Genomic DNA, 20,715 nt, shown 5'->3' on the forward strand with positions numbered 1-20,715 from the left:
AGTCAGAAAAGACCTGGGCTTGAATCTCTTTTAAAAATCATTAGTTATGTGACCAAAGCTGGTCATTTTTTTCTTTGAGCCTCAGTTGCCCCATTTGTTAAATGAGGATAATAATATTTGTACAATACCTGCTTTAGAGTATTGTCATGAAGTTCAAATGAGGTAATCATGTAACATGCTTAGCATATCTTAAAGTTTTGTAAATATCAGTTTTTGTTAATATTATTAAGAAAATCAGATATTAAAGACAGTTTGGTGAATTGGAAAAAAAACACAGAAGTGTGTGTGTTTGTGTGTGTATATAATATATATGTATATCTCCTTTGTCTAGTCTTCTGATTTTTTTGACTCTCAATGTCTTCATCTACAAAATAAAGTCAGTAATACTTGTCTTAATGCTTAAATAATACTTAAAATTATTCTTATTACTTTAAGTAAAATTTTAATGAAAGAAATATTTTTATGTCAGTTGGCGAATTACAATATTTTTGGGATTCTTGTTTCCTTATCTGTAAAATTGAAAGGTTTGGACTAGATAACCATAAGGTCTCTTCATCTCTAAATTTATCATCTTTTCAGCCTTTAACATGGATTGTTGTCTTTTCTTAGTTTAACCAATCCCCCACATATTTCTTGAAGAATTTCAAGGAAAAAAAACCTTTAATCATAGAAGCGTGAGGTTCTTATTTCACAGAACGGCATAGTATGTCACTCATAGATGATGAACACTTATACAATCCTTCTCGACTAGACTATTCTAATAGTGCCTGATAATGTACTTTGGAATAATTTTTATTGTTATAATGGTTATATTATAAAAATAAAAATTAGGACATAATGGATAGAGAACTGATCTCAAAGGACCTTGGTTTAGTTTTTAGTTCTTTTGTCTTCATGACTCTGGGCAAGTCACTTGATATCTCAATGCTGTAAGTGACTGATCCTCTATGACTCTAAGTTGCAGAAAGATATTGACCTTTCTTTCACTGTTAGATTTTTTTTTTCACCCCGAAAGTTCTTTTTACTAATAAAATCACAGATCCAATTCCTATCCCAATACTCTATGATTATATTAATTTTTTACTAATGGTGAATGCCTACTTATATTTCTGATATAAATTCAAGTTGATCTTGATGAATTTAAAAATATGTTGTCAGAATTTTGCTTTTAATTAATATTTTTGAGCCAATATTCATTATTAACAATGACTTCTAGTTCTTTTTCCTTACCTTTTCTTGGTTTACATATTAAGATTATATTTGTCTCATAAAAGGGAATTGGTTATAAATTTTTCCATATCGGTTTCTAGATTATTTTATATTACATAGTTATTAATTGATCTTTTAAAAGTTTATTATATGTTTATATTATAATATATATGATATATTATGATATTCATCTTTAACTCCATTTACATCAGTTGTTTCCTTCGGTAGTTCTGTTATAACTAATTTAATTTCTTTATAGCTAAGTTAATTCTTTTTGAAAAAGAATTGTTTTGATGGTCTCTTGTGTTATGTTAATTTGCTTATTTTATTTTTTTATTTTTTATTTTTATTTTTTTAAACCCTTACCTTCCATCTTGGAGTCAATACTGTGTATTGGCTCCAAGGCAGAAGAGTGGTTAAGGGCTATGCAATGGGGGTCAAGTGACATGCCCAGGGTCACACAGCTGGGAAGTGTCTGAGGCCAAATTTGAATCCAGGACCTCCCATCTCTAGGCCTGACTCTCAATCCACTGAGCCACCCAGCTGCCTCCTGATTATTTTATTTTTAAAAGATGAATGAATAAAAAAAAGCATTTCTTAAGGTATTCTACATTCACATAAATCTCCATTTTAAAAAAATTAGCTTTACTGACATTTTGTTTTCTGTTGTGATTTTACCTTGTTATTTTATATTTTGATAATCAAGTTTTCCTTACTCTTTTTAATAAGGTTAGCAGTTTTCTAACACTAGCTTCATAATTGTTAAGGGTTTTTTCATTCTCTTCTTTTTCCAGCCCCTCTTCTACATAATTGCCAAAATAATTTTTAATCATAGCTTTAATTATGTCACTCTTTTGAAGAATCTCCTAAGTCCTCAGCTTCATGTTTTATTCTGGTTCCATCTGTTTCCAGACTTAGTGCACCACTGCATGCTTTGGGAAACACTGTCTTCTAACCAAACTGTACTATTTGTTGTAACTTCTAACACAGCCTTCTGTCTCAGTGCTTTTATATACAGTCTGTTTCGTATGCTAGAATATACTGCTCCTTACCACCACATGTAGGAATCCTTTCGTGATTCCCTCTAATTTAGTGTCCTTTATTTCCCCAGATTATAGTATATGCGCTTGTATTGTAAATGTTACCATCTTTCCTGAAGAATTCTTTTAAAATAGTTCTATTTTTCATTTGTCTTTGAAATGCTGGTGCCTTGCACATAATTTGTGCTTATTAAATAAACTTTTAAGATCTAAGTAATTATCTTTGTAACACATTTTAACAACTTTATATTTGAGCAGAAGATATACATTGTATAGCATAAACATTGAGATTAGAAACCTTGGGTTCTAATCTTGATTTACTAAGTGACCTTAGATAATTCTTTGCATATATCTCCCTTTTTCTTATCTGGGAAATGAGGGAATGGGATTAAAGGATCTCCCAGTTTCTTTTCTGCTTCCAGGCTTCAGAATCTAGAGTAGAGTCCCTGAAACTCAGCTTTATAACGGGCTTTAGGAGTCATCTATTCTAACCTCTTTCATAATTCAGAAATGCCTTCTTAAACATTTCCAAGCAATTAGTATCTAGACTCCTAGGTAAGTAACTTCAGTATTGGGAACTCACTGCCTCATAAGAAAATTCATTTTTTCCTTATCTGATCATAATCTGTTATCTTTACATCTTTCCCTCTGCTTTAACTTAAACCTGTTATTCATCCTCACCATGACTTCTAATCTTTCATCCCAAACCATCATTTCTGCATTGGATAAACCTTTCTCCATCTTGGCCTCTTGGTAAACTACTTCAACTTCCTATTTTGCACTCCTTTGATCTGTTATCTTACAATTGATTATATATTGCCAAACTGCAACCTTGTATTACTCCCATTCTCTATCTGTACTCCTATTGTCATTGTGACAAAACTTTGCTGAGACCACTAAAAATGTATGTACTTAATCTCAACTGTACCCTCACTGCATCTAGGTAATGCTTTTTATACTTCCCTAATCAATTTTCTATCCCCCTTCCTGCATAAATACCATTTCACCCCTCCCCAAACCTCTTATGGCTTTCCTTCTCCCACCCTTTCAGCTAAGAATGTTGCTTTGTATTCCTCTGAAAAAATTGAGAACATTTCCCAGGAACTTCCTCTTCTACCCTAACTTCCCATCATCACTATACTAACTCCTTCAGCCCATTTTCATGTGAATTATGGCACTTTTTTTTTTAATATCCTCTTCTCGTGATACTGCACTCTTCTAGTGATACTGCACTCATGTTTCTCCTTTTACCTGTCTGTGACTTTTGCTGGATCTTCATATCCACATCATGGCTGCTAAGCATGGGGCCCCCCAGGCTTTATCCTGCCTTAAAACTATTTCATGTAGAGATCTTATTAGCAATGATAGTTTCAGTTATCTCTATGCAGATGATTCTCAGATCTACTTGTTGAACTTTATTGTCACTGCTGACTTCCAAATATATATTTGACAACTCAAATTGGATAGTCTATAGACATTTTAAGCTTCAGCATGTCTAAAACTGAACTCATCTCTTCCCCCAAAACATTCCCTCCTTCCTAACTTCACTGTTGAGAGCACCACCTTCTAGTTACCTAGGCTCACAACCTAATTTTTGACTTTTCTCTCAATCCCCATAACCAGTCTCATGCCCCTTTCTCTTTTGATAATGCTGCCAGTCTTTCAAATATTTATCATCTCATGCCTGGACTAGTTGTTCTTCCTGCCTTGAGTAGTCTACAGACTACTATTACTACTAGTCATTATATTACCTTCCACTTCCTGTTCAGTAAAAATTTAATTAAAAAAAATAAAAATAAATAATTAAAAATTTTTAATCCTATTACCTGCAAAATCAAAAGTAAAATACTCTGTTGGGATTTTAAGGACCTTTACAACCTTCTAGACTTCTTAACATTTTATTTTCCCCTCTATATATTGTATAATCTAGTGACACTGTCTGATACAACACACTCCGCTTCTTTACTGTGCATTTTCCCTTCCGTACCTGGAATGTTTTCCTTCCTTAACTTCTACTGGTCTCTTTCAAGTTTCATTTAAAATATCAGAAACCTCTTCCTAGTCCCCCTCAATACTAATGCCTTCCCTCTGAAATTACTTCAAAATTTCCTCTATGTGTGTACGTGTGTGTGTATACATATAGACACAATTGTTTACATGTTTTCTTCCTCTTTAGATTGTGAATTCCTTGAAGGAAGGGACCTTTCCTTTTCTTTGCATTCCCAGGGCTTACAAACAGTGCCTAGCATATGATAAAAACTTAAAAAAATAATTAAATTGTGTGGCATTTAAAAGAGTTGTCTGGTATTTAAAAGAGTGGATGCCATAAACTGTAAAAGTTAAAATGGTTGAAGGCCATAAACTGTAGTAGATTAAAATAGTAGATATAAGAGTGGATGAGTGTCTTGTTTCAAATCAAATATATAAGGTGGTCACCAGGGAAATATTCCCAATTATGAAATATACCCAAGTTAACGGGGTTTTATAGAGATTTTAATTCATACAAATGAGGAATTAAAGAAAGAGAGAAAAAGAGAGAAAAGGAATTAAATGAGAAAGGGATTGGCCAACCCAGGCCTAAACCCTAAGAAAAAAGATCAGTCAGTCCTTAATCACTCACCACAAGATCTGTCCAAGCAAGGATTCTAGTGACACCAGGCCAGCTCCATCTCAGCTGACTTCACCAGCTCAATCCTGAATCTGAATGTTTCCAAGAGAATCTTGAGAGAGACCCTTCAAGGCAGCCTTTCCCAGCTGACTGTCCTTAGAGAGAGCTTTTTGTCTCCTTTTAAAGGGCATTTTCTCCTTTGTCACCTCCCCTAAATTCTTCCATCTACCAATCACAGTAGACATTTTTCAAAGGATAGACCATTCTTAGCCCACACCTAGGAAGGTGTGAACTTTTGAATAATTCACACCAGGAAAGCTCTGAGTAAGTTTCTCAGCTCTTCCTTGTAAATTCACAAGTTGCTTGACCTTTATAGGTACTTAGCTTAAGAACTTTTTGCCTTATTATAAGTATGGGTTTAAGTACTTTCATTGTTCAGAAAAGAGTTTACAACTTTATCTTCCCCTAGGGCAGACTTAAGTAGGTGAAGTAGAGTTCTCACATTCCTGATCTAAGTTCCTTCATTGTTTAAAGTGGGGAATGGTCTTAACCCAATGGGGAATTTTTAAGGTTTACAATCCTAACCTTATGAAGTAGGGCCTTGGAAATTTTAAGGTTCACAATTGTCAGAAAAAATCATTCAATTTTTATTGTATAGTGGAGGCAAGTAATACATCCTACCTCAATACTTGTGTATCATATAGGTTAGGAGCAAGTAATTACTGTAGCCTTACCATATTTAAAGTATAAGGGAAAATGTTCATTTACAATCAAATTGTTTTCAAACTTCACATTTTTTCCCCACAGTTAAATTTAGTTTTAAGTTGTGGGTCTACACCCACACAACGCATATACAAGTCATTTTAATTATTACTTTTTACTTTTGACATGTTACCTAGCCAGTTCTTATATATTTTCTAATTAAAGGTTTTTATTTTATAGTTGTATGTGATTATCTAGATATATAGTGAGTCCTATGAGTTATGGGCTAATTTTTCAATCAGGACAGTTTAGCCTTAGGGTAGGATTTTCAGAGCTTAGGTTAAATCTGACAACTTCAGACTAATAGTGTAAATGGTAATAAATAAAAAAATAAAATGATTCAGTTAGATCAGTTGCAATATAAACCATGATCTATTCTGATTTAGGACCTGCTATATATAATAGATAAAGATTTTTGTAGCACCACTGAACATGAAATTACCAGAAGAACTATTTGAAAAAGTCATCACATTGTTAGAAATGGAAAGTCCTTGAGATCTTTAATTGAACTAAACTCAATTAAAAGATTAGTGGTTCTAGTTATTGAAGAAAACAGAAACCTTTTGCTAGCTTTCTCAACTCAGGTTAGAGAACCTTCTCAGGAATACAGTTTAAGATTGGCCATTACCTAGGAATTTGTTTAAAGGAAGTAATTATTTGTAACTGAAAGGAATGTTAGAGATAATATAGTTCAATTTCCTTATATGTGGAACTTGCAGAAGGTTACATAGATAGTAAATAGTGGAACCGGAATTAGAATCCAGTATTCTTTCCACATATTGTCACAAGTGTTGATACTTTAACCTTCCTCTTCCTTCCTACCTACCCTTTTCTTTCCCATTCCCCAAGCTTTGGTCTTAAAGCTCAACACTCTGGAGGACTCAAGTTAAGAAGCACTTGTATCTTCTGGCAATATACTCCCAAAAAAATCATACTCAGGATAATTTAAATGTGTGTTATAGTAGTAGTAAGAATAATATGAGGAAGAGGAGTAATGAGTACTAGTACAATGTGTCAGCTATTTCTGGCAATTAAATCTACATAAAGACCATACCAGTTTAATTTTTAAATTATTATATAAGCTCCTTTTCATAATAGTGAATAAGCAGAATCATTTTGTTAACTAATTCATTGTCATTACACTTTTATGGAATTTTATTTTTCTCCTCTTAGGCCTTCCAGTGTTAAAACATGTCTTGACGCCAAGAATAAAGGCAACATATGTTGCCTTTGACTGTATGAAGAATTACTTAGATGCAATTTATGATGTTACAGTAGCTTACGAAGGTACTGTAGATCAAATGGGAAAGAGAAAAGAAGCTCCTTCTATGGCCGGTAAGTTTGATAGTTTCACTTTACTTATTTTATTATTTTTCTAAAATGGGAAATTTATAGTAATTTTTTTCATGTCAATACATTGCAAAACTTAGTCATTTATAGGTGAGACTTAATTTGCAGTGTCAAAATGATTTCTTGATAATTTGAAAACATTTTTGAAAAACTTAATTTTAATAGAATTTTTTTTACTTATTTATAAGTAAATATTTTTGGAGGTTGTTTTCTAACATTTGAGTTCCATATTCTCTCTCCTTCTTTCTCCCTTGAGATGGTAAGCAATTTGCTATTGGTCATAAATGTGCCATTATACAAAACATATTTCCATATTTGTTCATATCATGGAAGATGACACATTTTACAAACCTCCTAAAAAACATGAAGAAAATAAATTGAAGAATGATCTGTTTCAATCTGCTTTTAGACTTAAAGTTTGTTGTTTTTTTTTTTCTGGAGGTGGATAGCATTTTTCATAATAAGCCTTTGCGGATTGTTTTGGATCATTGTATTGTTTGAGAATAGCTAAGTCCTTCACAATTGTTCATCATACATTATTGCTGTTGCTGTGTATAATGTTCTCCAGGTTCTGCTCACTTCACTATGAATCAGTCCATTCATATCTGTCTTTTCATGTTTTTTTGGAATCCTCTTGCTTATCATTTCCTATACTACAATAGTATAATAGTATTCCATTACAGTCATATACTACAACTTGTTAAGCCATTCTCCAATTGATGGGCATCTCCATAATTTCCAAATTTTTTACCACCACAAAAAGAGCTACTATAAAATATTTCTGTATGAATATGCCCTTTTTCTTTTCTTTTGATCTTTTTTGGAGGGATGTGGTATTGTTGGATCCAAGGTCATATGTGTTGTTTTATAGCCCTTGGGCATAGTTTCAAATTGCTTTTCAGAATGATTGAAGTAGCTCACAACAGGCAGTGCATGAGTGTCCAACTTTTTCCACAACCCCATCATTTTCATCTTCATTATTTTCCTTTCTTGTCATATTAGCCAGATTGCCAGCTTTGATGGTGATACTTGAGTTGTTTTAATTTACAGTTTTCTAATCAATGGGACTATAGGTAGGCTGTAATTTCTTTGTATGAAAACTGCCTGTTCATATCCTTTGAACATTTATTAATTGGGGGTTGACCTATGTTCTTACAAATTAGATTCAGTTCTTAATATAGTTGAAAAATGATGTCTTTGTCATAAACATTTCCTATAAAAAATTTCCCGTTTTCTGTTTTCTTAACTTATTTGCATTGGTTTTGTTGGTATTAAAACATTTTTTAATTTAAGGGAGTCAAAAATTTCCTTTTCATATCTCTTAATTCTTTGTCTGATCCTACATTCTTCCCTTATCTGAAGATCTGGCAGATAAGATATTCCAAGTTATGCATAGTTTCTATACTGTTAGAATTAAGTGTTCTTTAAGTGTTTGGTAAAATTCCTTTGTAAATCTACTTTTCCTTGGAAGTTTTTTCTTAGGGAAGTTGTTAATGGCTTGTTCAATTTTTTCTCTAATATGGGATTGTAAATATTTGATCATTTTGTCTATTAGCTTGTTAGGTTTATTTGCATATATTTACTAATGATTGCTTTACTTTTCTTCTTCATTGGTTATGAATTTACATTTTTTCATTTTTTATGTTGGTAATTTGGTTTTCTTTCCTCTTTGAAAAAGTTAAATTTAAAATGAGTTTTCTTTTTTTTTTAATAAAACCATTTTTGGTCTTATTTGTTCAATAGCTTTCCTTCATTTTTATTAATCTCTCCTTTGATTTTCAAGATTCCTAATTTGGAGCATGATTGGGATTTTTTATTTATTCATTTTTTAGTTGCATACCCAATCTATTGATCTATTTTTTTTCTTTTTATTGATGTAAATATTTAGAGATATAAATTTTCCCCAAAGTACTGCTTTGGTTTTAGCCCCCCAAATTTTGATGTATTGTTTCCACTGTTTTCATTCTCTTTAATGAAATTATCCATTGTTGCTATGATTTTTTCTTTAACACTATCCATTCTTTAGGAATACATTTAGATTATTTAGTTTTCAATTAATTTTTAATCTTTAATTCCTCAACCTTTTATTGAATGTATTTTTTATTGCTTCATGGTCTGAGCCACCTACCTTCCCCCAAAGTAGATGATTCTTGATGCTAATCTTAGCTCTTTCCCCTTTTTAGAATTTTATAACTCAACCCACTTGGATCCTTTAATTTAGAAGCTACTAGGTCCTTATGATTATTATGTAAAAAATATAATTATCATCAGTTTAATTATATTGCCTTAGAAAATTATGGTGGAAATTTCCACTCTTCTGTGTCAATATGGAACCAAAAAGCATGAATTTTTCATTCATTTTATTCAATAGAAATGGGTATCATTTGTCCTTTTTTAGAATTTCTATGCAAAGAATGTCCAAAAGTTCACATTCACGTTGATCGCATAGACAAAAAAGATGTCCCAGAAGACCTGTCATCAATGAGAAGATGGCTTCATGACCGCTTTGAAATAAAAGATAAGTAAGTAACAACATTTTTACTTAAAACAGTTCATTATGTTCCCAAACATATTCATCTTTAACATCTCAAGAAAACTTTTATGTACTGTCTTTTAGATTTCGTGCTATGAGTAAATTAAATATTATCACATTTTTTATGTAACTAAAATTTTTTTTAAAGTGAATTGGTAGATTTCATTTTGATTTATTTTATCCTGTACACATGCATAAAAATTTTTGTTTAGAAATAATTTTTTTACCATGATAACAGATGAAAGATAAAATACAAAAAGACCTTTAATCCTCTCTTACCTTCCTTTGTCTTCCATAGTGATGGCAATGGAAGGTCAGGAAAGGACAAACTATGTCATGAATTGCATACCTTTTAAACCATCTATATAAATATTAGCATAGTTTTTCATATTCTAAATGTGATATTTTTTTCTAATTCCAACAATTGAATATTATGGAATTAAATATATATTAATGTCTTACTATTCTCATGTAAATGAAATCAGAAGGAAGAAAGTTATAGTAAAATCTGAAGATGATTTAAAAGTCTTCTTGGAGAGAAGCAAACAAAACAAGTTGGTGAAGTTGATCTTGTGTCCCAAGGCAACAAGAAACAATTAGAACACTTGGTCAGATTGTTTTATAGTTTTGTTAGATATTTGTAAGTAGAACATAATGAAAATAATTAAAGTTTAATTGCTAATTTATATTTCAGAAGATGAAATAGAGAAATTCTACCAAAAACTATGAAAACCATCAAATTAAATAAACTGGTATTTTGTTATTAGTTAACTTCAAAGCAAATTGGAGTTATGTGAGGAAGATTAAAAATGTTGGAAAATATAGATCAGGAAAAATGAATGGGAAAGTTACTTAAAACTATTGCATTTTGGGGGCAGCTGGGTGGTAGCTATGTGGATTGAGAGCCAGGCCTAGAGATGGGAGGCCCTAGGTTCAAATCTGGCCTCAGACACTTCCCAGGTGTGTGACCCTGGGCAATACACAGTATTGACTCCAAGACGGAAGGTAAGGGTTTAAAAACAAACAAACAAACTTATTGCATTTTGACATATTTCTTATACAGACTATAATTTTTTTAAAATATATTTTTCTGGATGTATGATTTCATGGTAGGAAACTGTCCTGTGAATAAAGTCCTGTTACCAGTGCAGAGCCATCTACCTTTTATAGTCTTAACATTAAGCAGTTTGTTCAGATAGCCAGGATTTGTCAGAGGAAAGACTTAAACCTAGATTTTGCTGATTTCTAATTACTCTCACATTGCCTTGCTTGTAGGAATAGCTTCATATAAATGGTTAATCTGTGTAAATAATTTACCTTGACAAGTAAAACAAAAATTATCCTTAGCCTACAAATAATTGATTTAAAAAGAGAGCTGCTAAGATAACTTTAGTTTAGAATATAAATTCTAAATATATACATTTAAAATAAAAATATAAATTCTTTGAAAGTCTTTTGAAGAAGTATGGTGGAAGATTATGAATAATATTGTCTCATAAAACAACATGAACCAAGAGATAGGGGGGAAAAACAATTTAAAGAAAGCTTGATAAGAAATTTAACTAAGAAAAGTTTATCCCAAGTGCATTTAAGGATGAAACTATAAGGGGGGAGGGTAAAAGAAAAGACTTGCAGAGGTTTAAAAAATAGTTTTTTGATGTATTTTCATTATAGAGCAGTCATTTTGGTGAACAATCTTTTCCTTCCAAGAATGTTCTCCTGGTTCTGCTCCTTTTTAAAAGACTTGCAGAGGTTTAAAAAATAGTTTTTTGATGTATTTTCATTATAGAGCAGTCATTTTGGTGAACAATCTTTTCCTTCCAAGAATGTTCTCCTGGTTCTGCTCCTTTTACTCTGCATCAGTTCCTGGAGGGGCCACATTTATTCTATACAATACAAAGCTTTGGAATACAGTGACAAAAATTATAGTTCTGTTCTCAAACAGTTTGATATTCTTATGAATGTATTTTTTTAAAAAGGAAATAATTTTTGGGAGGTAATGGGAATATACAGTTGCACTGTTGTACTGTTGTCAGGGCTATGAAAATTGGTGCATATGTCCTGGATATGTTTGTTATGAATTGAAAGCAAAAAAGTGACTAAACCATATCATTTTGATCCAATGAATCCTTTTAATGGTCATATTCCCCAAGGAGATTGAAGGCAGAAACAAATGGTCAATATATAGCAAAATATTCTTAGATGCCCTTTATTATAGTGGGAAAGTAATAGAAACAAATCATTCCTTCAAATGTATTATAATATTATCATATCTAATTCTGTAAAGTTCTATCCTTTGGATTATTTGATTAGTTCAACCCTAATTCTGTCAACTAGGTAATATTGTCATTTTTATTATATTCATATTGACCAAAACATAAGCACCTGATAATTTTCTAAACATTTAAATTTTTTTCTCTACAAACTCTTTTAGTCATATTTATATAAAGCTGTGTCATATTATATGGCTAGATTTTTTTTTTACCTTTTGTCATTTAAGGGGAAATTTATTCTTTTAATTTCTTTAAAAAACCTATTTAGAAATGCTTATGATTTTTGTAACCCTATTTGTATTCCTGCCACTTAAGCTAGTAGTCAGCTTTGCCATCTACTTCCAATATTTCTGAGTAGTTTCCGATGTTTTTGCCCCATCGTGTTTTTCTAGAAAGCTCATTATGCTTCAATTATTTTTCTACAACCTCTCCTAAAATTCAATATTATTGTTTTATAGAGTGCTCATATCTTAATCTGATTTTATCTTTTGCTCTATTAATTTTCCTTTTACAACAGCAGTCTATGCTTCCTGTCTACTCTTTAGAGATTACATGTCTTTATTTTTAATTCTCACTTTTTTGTACATAGTAGGTGCATAACATGTTATGCATATTAATTGTTAAACTTGCAGATATTCTCTTTAAGAGATGTAATTTCTTTGATATCTTTACTTAATTCTTTTATTTTTCTTCTGAACCATTCTAGAGGTTCATTGAGTTGTTTTTATTGTAATTTCTAATCTCCTGGTATAATTTTAATAGTTCCTTCTTCCTTTAAATTTTTTTGTTTCCTTTTCTGAACAGCATTTAATCAACATATGCCTCATTTTCCCTCTTTTGTTAGTTTTAAATCTGATCTTATCCAATCAGTTTTTCCCCCTCTGATAATTTTATAGTCACTTTCCCTCCCTTCTTCTGTACTAAATAGCTTTGATGAATATCCAGTGCTATTTTGACTTTGCTACCTGTTCCCTTCTCTTAACCATTGGTGTAGGATAAGATCTGTGGACCTAAAATGAGTGAGGATGACCAAGTACATCTTTATTGCAGGGAGACTGTGCAAGGTGATTGTAGCTAGACCCATTATCTTCAACAATAGAGTGTTTTCTCTTCCCAACAACAAACTTATTTCTAGCCAGGTCTTCGGGGATGATTGGATTGACAAATTCCATTGTGGGTTTGGGTGAGAGAGGCTAGGATCCCTAGAGGTGCTCCTAAGGAGAAACTAAGAAATCTTTGAGTTTGTTCCTCTAACTCTTCCTTGTTGCTGATTTACTGCCATTATTATATTAGAAAGGTATAATCAGTTCCATATTTCTGGGTCCATCTCTCCTCCATGCCATAGCCACCAACTATCTTCAGTCCCTGAGCATGGAGTATAGGTAGAGTAAAGGTCCATTCATAATAGTACCAAGGAAACAATATAACTGAACTTCTTTCCTCCATTTGCTCCCCCTTCTTGACTAGCCCTAATGTTTCCTACCTCCAAATCCTCAGGGCTTTTATGATTTTTTTACTTTCCTGTCCCCCTCATTATGCAGGTACCTAAAGATACTAATGGTTAACTCCAGAAGCTAAAGCCTGAAACTATAGACCCCACAAGTTAGTGGTTTACCCTGGACTAGCACAGCCACACAGGGTATCTGTGGGATGGAGAGAAGTACCAAGAACAAGTGGCTAGTGATAGAATATAGTCGTGAATTATTTCTGAAGGAATTATGTTTTCTTCTCAGAGTTCTTTGATGCTTTGTTGGGTAATTTAATGTGGTAAGGAAGAAATTCGGCTTTTGGTTAACTCTTATTTTACCATATTCCCAGAGTTCCACCAGTAAATGATGTAACAAACTCTTCAACATCAATATTAGTGGAACCATCCACACCACAGGCTGGGATAAATGCTTATAGAGGAGGCAGAAATGACATTGAGAAGATGAAATATGGGAAAAGAAACTAGATTAGAGTCAGTGTACAGAGAATAATGGTCCATGTTGGAGGTAATATAGGATTGAATTCTTAAAGTAACAAGAGGAGAGTGTAGGGTACCAAAGCTATTGAAAAAATCATGGACCTCATTACCAATAAAACATCGATAACTTATCAGCACCTGTTTTTACTTTTCTGTCTATATAATTTGTAAAAAATAATTTACCCATGCATTGAAATTAATTATTAAAAATTAATGAATTATCATGTTCTAATTATAATTCATGAAATTGGAAGGGAATTGATTATTAATAGTTTTGATTTCTTTTTCTGAAAATTGCCTATTCATGTCCCTTGGTCATTTATCAATTGGAGAATGGCTTGATTTTTTTTTTTTACAATTGATTTAGCTCTTTATAAATCTGAGTAATTAGACCTTTGTCAGAGGTTTTTATTATGAAGATTGTTTCCCAATTTGTTGCTTCCCTTCTAATTTTGGTTGCATTGGTTTTGTTTGTACAAAAACTATTTAATTTGATGTAATCATAATTATTTATTTTACATTTTGTGATTTTTTTTTCTAACTCTTGCTTGGTCTTAAAATTTTTCCCTTCCCAAAGATCTGACATGTATACTATTCTGTGTTCACCTAATTTACTTATAGTTTCTTCATTATATTCAAGTCATTCCACCCATTCTTAGTTTATGTTGGTGTAGGGTGTGAGATTTTGATCTAACCCCAATCTCTTTCATACTGTTTTCCAATTTTCCCAGTAGTTTTTGTCAAATAGTGAGTTTTTGTTCCAAAACCTGGAATCTTTGGGTTTATCAAACACTAGCTTACTGAGGTCATTTACCCCTAATCTATTCCATTGATCCTCCCTTCTATCTCTTAACCAGTACCATATTGTTTTGATAATCACTGCTTTGTAGTACAGTTTAAGATCTGGTACTGCTAGGCCCTCATCCTTCACATTTTTTTTTCATTAGTTCTCTTGATATTCTTAATCTTTAGTTCTTTCAGATGAACTTTGTTATAATTTTTTTTTCTAATTCTCTAAAAAAAGTTTTTTGGTAGTTTGATAGGTATGCACTGAATAAGAAAATTAGTTTAGCTAGTATTATCATTTTTATTATATTAGTTCATCCTATCCATGAGAAATTAATGTTTTTCCAGTTGTTAAGATTTAGTTTTATTTGTGTGAAAAGTATTTTGTAGCTGTAATTCCTGAGTTTGTTTTGGAGATAGATTCCCAAGTATTTTATATTGTCTAGGGTAATTTAAAATGGAGTTTATCTCCCTAACTCTTGCTGTTGAGTTTTGTTGGAAATATATAGAAATGCTAATGAATGATGTGGGTTTATTTTGTATCCTGTATCTTTTGCTAAAATTATTTCTACTAGCTTTTTAGTTGATTTTCTAGGATTCTCTAAGTATACCATCATATCATCTACAAAGAGTGATAGTTTAGTTTCCTCATTGCAACCTTTAAACCTCTTCAATTTTTTTTTCTTCTCTTGATTGCTACCGCTAGCATTTCTATTACAATATTAAATAATAGAGGTGATAATGGGCATCCTTCCTATACTCCTGGTCTTATTGGAAAGACCTCTAACTTATCTCTGTTGCAGATGATACTTGCTAATAATGATCTTAGCTAAATACTGTGTATTATTTTGAGGAAAGGCCCCTCTATTTCTATACATTCTAGTGTTTTTAATAGAAATGGGTGTTGTATTCTATCAAAGGCTTTTCCTGCATTTATTGAGATAATGATTGAGTGATTTCTGTTTGGTTATTGATCTGGTTAATTATGAGGATGGTTTTTCTAATGTTAAACCAGCCTCATATTCCTGGTACAAATCCTACCTGGTCATAGTGAATGATCCTTGTGATGACTTCCTATAGTCTCTTTGCTGCTAGTATTTTATTAAGATTTTTGCATCTATATTCATTAAGGTGGTTGGTCTGTAATTTTCTCTTTTCTGGTCTTCCTATCTTGGGAATTAGTACCATATTTGTGTCATAAAAAGAATTTGGTAAGATTCCTTCTTTGCTCATTTTGTCAAATAATTTGTATAATATTGGGATTAGGTCTTCTTTAAATGTTTGATAGAATTCACTTGTGAATCCATCTGACCCTGGGGATTTTTTCTTAGCGAGTTTTCCTTGAAAGCTTGTTCAATTTCCTTTTCTGAGATGGGATTGTTTAAATGTTTTACTTCCTCTTTTGTTAATCTAGGCATTTTATGTTTTTGTATACATTTTGGCCATGTTACCTAGATTGTGATATTTATTGCCATATAATTGAGCAAAGTAATTCTTTAAAATTACCTTAATTTCTTCTTTATTAGAGGTGAGATAACCCTTTTTAATTTTTGATGCTATTAATTTATTCTTTACTTTACTTTTTAAATTAGATTTACCAGTACTTTATCTGTTTTATTTGTTTTTTTTTAAGTACCAGCTCTTAGTCTTATTTATTAGTTCCATAGTTCTTTTACTTTCAATTTTGTTAATTTCTTCTTTAATTTTTAGGATTTCCAACTTAGTTTTTATCTGGGGATTTTAAATTTCTTTTTCTAATTTTTTAAGTTGCAAGCCCAACTCATTAATCTTTGCCCTCTCTATTTTGTTGATCTAGGCACTCAGATGTATAAATTTTCCTCTGAGTACTACTTTGGTTGTATCCCATAGATTTTGATAGTGGAAGGTGGATCAATTAATTTTTCCTCCAGTGGATTGATATATCTCTGTTTTTGAGTAACAAATCCAACATTTACTTTTCCTCTTTTGATCTATATTTTTGCCTCTATTGAATGAGAATCCTGTAAGTTATTTTGATTTGCATTTTTCTTATTAGTGATTTGCAGATTTAGAGCATAGATCTAGATTTGGAAAGAACTCAGAAACTATCTAGACTTAATTAACACTCATTTTATAAATGAGAAAACTGAGACCTGAGAACTTGTGAGTTATTTGAGGTTACACAGGTGATCACAGGGAGTATTTGACCACAGATCAATACTTTCTCCTTTGCCTTTCTAATTTGCTGCCTCTATAGCAATTATTTTTTTAATGTTTTATTTTTACACATATGAGAATGTATCCAGTAGGGAATGGATTTTTGTGGGGTTTTATTTGAATGATCTGAATGTTTTGGCTATCAGACCTTTATTCAAGTTATTTAAAGCAAAGATTTATTTCCCAATCAGTAACTTCCCTTCTTTTGAACTTGCTGCATTGAGTGTGTAAAAGCTTTTAAATTTCATTTGATGGAAAAATCAATTTAACTGTTGTATTTACTTAGATCCCCTTTTATGTTAAGAATTCTTTCCTTGGCTCTTGCTGTGAAAGGTATAGTACCTTATGTACTTTTTATAATTGAGATTAGGTATCCATTTTGACTAAATTTTGATTCATGATATAAATTCTTCACATGAACCTAATTTTTCCAAATTGCTTTTTAGTCTTCCCAGTAGTTCTTGTTAAATAGGGATCCTTCCCTACATGATTTATGTACTTAGGTATATTGAACATTGAGTTGTTGGATTTCTTTCCTATCTAATTTCCTATTTAAAATATCTATTTTAATTATATTTTTCTTGCCTTGACTTTCTTCCTATGTTCCTGACCTTTTCTTTCCCTAATAGTCATTTTTCTAACAAAAATTATTAAACAAAATGATGTTAAATAAATGTAGATTGAATTAACCCAAATTTTATAGACAAACTCATATTCCTGGAAAATAACTTTAAACTCATTAAACCAAACATGATGTGCTTTACATGGTCATTCTAGAATAAATTATTGAATTATAAGCTAGTAAGAAAGAAATTACTCAGAAAAACAAAACAAAACAACTTTTAACTTCTATTTTTTGTATCTGTAGGTTGATGAGAGAGTTCTATGATTCATCAGATCCTCAAAACAGAAACAAGTTTCCAGGGAAATGTGTTGATTCCAAACTAAGCCTCAAGAAAACTTTACCATCTTTACTATTCTTAGGTGGTCTGACTGCTAGTATGCTCATGACAGAAGCTGGAAGGAAATTGTATGTGAAAACTTGGATATATGGAACCGTAATTGGCTGCCTGTTGGTTAGTTTTAAAGTGTAAGCAAATGCTGTCTTCAATCAGTGGAATGTGCTAACCTATCTTTTGAGAAGCAGCTGCACGTTAACCAAACTGTTTCCTGAATTTTAAGGAAGTGTAAATAAAGCCTTATTGATTGGACATTGGGTAAATTACAGTTTGTGACTTCAGCCCATTTTTGGTTGGTCTTGAATTAGCATTCTTAATTTTACAAGTTTATTCCTGAATTTGCTGTAAAATGATGAGATAAACTGAGTTATGTTTATGCATTGTATTCCCCATGAATTAGTGTCTGTCTTGGATGAACTGCAGAAGATGAATTGAAGTGTACAGCTTGTTATTTTTTATGTAATTTAAATGGATCATTGAATATGTTACTGGATTATTAATTTGCAAGACATTCTTCCACTTTTTTTTGTTATTTCAGGGCTTTTTCCATAACTTGTGATCAGATGCTAATCATAGTTAACAAAGTTAATGTTTTGTAGCTATGTGACTTTTTTCATGCTTTGTTTCTCCACTGCAGTCTAAGAAATTAGTACCTAGATTATGAAGTGTTATAAAGAAACATGTAAGAAATGTTTATGGGAAAGAAGCTTTATTTATCTAATAGTCTTTTCATTATTGCATTATTAACTGATTTAACTACTTGCATTTGCAAAACATTTTAACTATCTAATTTTTAATCAAAGCAGCATAATTTGCACACCTTCTACTGTGCACAACAGAATGTATAAAGTATAATAAAAATTAAGTCTAAGCTAAAATTGGGATAACCAAATTTTAGGAGAGCTTTTAAAAATTTTGTTCAATTTAATAAAGATTTCAGTTAAGCTAACTAGAACATATGTGCCATAAATAGTAGATCATTTAAGTTTTCTGTTACTTCATAATTATCTGAATAATCAGTGTGAATTATATGTTTATTCTGTTACTCTTAGTGGGTCAAGAGTATATTTGAGGTAACAAAGCATTCAAATGTTTCTACTAACCTTATAAGAATGTGCCTTTTGCCTACTAGATTTTTAACTTGATATTTAGTAAAAGAATTTTTTTTAATTTTCTTGTATAATTCCATTGTATTTTACCAGTCTTCATTTGGATTGGAGGTTATGGTGTTAATATGTATGGTTTACACAGTAGGCTATTGGTGAAAGAAATTCATAGCCAGCCAGTATTTGTCCTACTTAAAATTGAACCCTTTGTATGTAGGTTCTCACTGCTACTGCCAATGCCCTTTGCAGTTGTCTCACGTCAAGAAATTCTTGTTCCTAGAGGCAATGTGACATTTATTTCATCAAGTAAGATTGAGAGAATGATCTTTTTTTTTTTTTTTTCAAATTTTGTTGGAAAACCTTGAGCTGGCCGCAAATACAAGATTAACATATCTTCCCTTGATTCTTTGAGCTTGCTTCTATAGTTCCCTTCTGCTTTAATGAGGTCTTTGTGACTCACTGAATCAAATTAAGAAATTGCTTTTTGGCAAGAATCATTAAACGTGTCAACTGAAGAACAAGCTATAGCTTGAAATAAATGTTTTTATTTTTATCATTTTTAGTAGCCTTATAGATTTGCAATTCTAGATTTAGATTTGTTGATAGTGAATTTTTGTTCTTAGATTTACAATGTCAGTGATTAAGGCAAGAGAGATATCAATTAAATCATGATGAATCATGGAAAACAATTACAGGGGATAATATTTAATATAATACAATATAGTCTGCTTCTCTGAAACCAGAGTGAGTAAACTATTTTAAGTAACAAGTTTGGAGACTCAAGTGTGGCAAACATAAGCAGCATAAAATTGTTTTAATTTTGAACAGGACATAGGCAAGCCCTTTGTGTGGTGTTCTGATGCCAAACTATTTTAAACTAAATTTCACATGAAATTTAGAACAAATTTTTAATTTTGTTGTCTTTGGAATATCTTTGGAAATGCTTTTAAAGATACGCAAATACAGACACAGAAAGACAAATGCATATATGTACCCACACGCACCACCATCACTACTGGTTAAAGTTAGAAATAAAATCAATCTCCATAATTATGATACTTTATTTTTACCTAATAACTGGATATCCAGTTGGTATGTACTATAGATAAAATGTAAAGTGCATAATTATTTAAATTATGTTCATCTGTAATGATACAAAATAGCTGTGCGATAGAATCAAATCTTGCTTCTGACTACATTGACATACTTTTTCTCACACGCTGAAAAGCTTAATAAAATAATTGTTTTGTAAATTAATTTGCATATGTATCAAAATGTCTGGAAAATTAGTTACTCGTAACATGCACTGATATTAACTTGAATTTTTTCCAAACTAAAATCAAGGGCCCCCATGCACATAACTTTTTATTTTTACTTTTAGTAAAATGTTCTCATAAAATTTCCTTTTAAACTTTTGTTTGTATCACTATTATTTACATTTGAATTATTGTTTAGTTATTCTTTACAAAATACAATCACTGTGCATGCATTTTTTGCTTTTCAGTAAAAGGTTTTATGTGAATGAAAGTCAGCCAAATAAAAACTTTCTTTGTCTCTTATGTCTGTGCTACTTAAAATTTTGTGGGCCTGAAAAATTTCATAAGCAAATCACATGTTGAGAATAGGTGTTATGACTATGTCTTCAAATTTTTATAAAATGGTAACCCTTTCCTTTCTAAAATGTTGTGAGGGGGACAGGTATTTTTCCCATTTCCCATTATATCCAAGTACATAAGATACTTTTTTTCTCTATGTTTTTAATTCATCAGATATTATTTTACGAAAAAGATTGGAGGATTTTGAGTCAACTTGCAACCTCACAATTATTAGTGCTATAGTAAATTAACCACATGATGACTGAAAATAGTCCAATTCATGAAAATTCCAGTTCCAAGCATTCATTATATCAAATTATATACTTGTATCA

General features: G+C 31.4%; 1 protein-coding gene across 1 annotated transcript in view; it reads left to right on the top strand.

The window, feature by feature from the left end:
• The window catches only part of AGPAT5 (1-acylglycerol-3-phosphate O-acyltransferase 5), a 64,558-nt gene extending 44,211 nt beyond the window's left edge, over positions 1–20,347 (top strand). The window contains exons 6-8 of the mRNA XM_001381542.4: positions 6,793–6,954; positions 9,368–9,491; positions 17,592–20,347. Coding sequence (XP_001381579.1) covers positions 6,793–6,954; positions 9,368–9,491; positions 17,592–17,817 — 512 coding nt within the window. The 3' untranslated portion in view covers positions 17,818–20,347. The remainder of the gene's footprint in view (positions 1–6,792; positions 6,955–9,367; positions 9,492–17,591) is intronic.
• The last annotated feature ends 368 nt before the right edge of the window (positions 20,348–20,715 follow it).

Source organism: Monodelphis domestica, chromosome 1 (assembly GCF_027887165.1).
Source record: "Monodelphis domestica isolate mMonDom1 chromosome 1, mMonDom1.pri, whole genome shotgun sequence".
Classification (NCBI taxonomy): Eukaryota; Metazoa; Chordata; class Mammalia; order Didelphimorphia; family Didelphidae; genus Monodelphis; species Monodelphis domestica.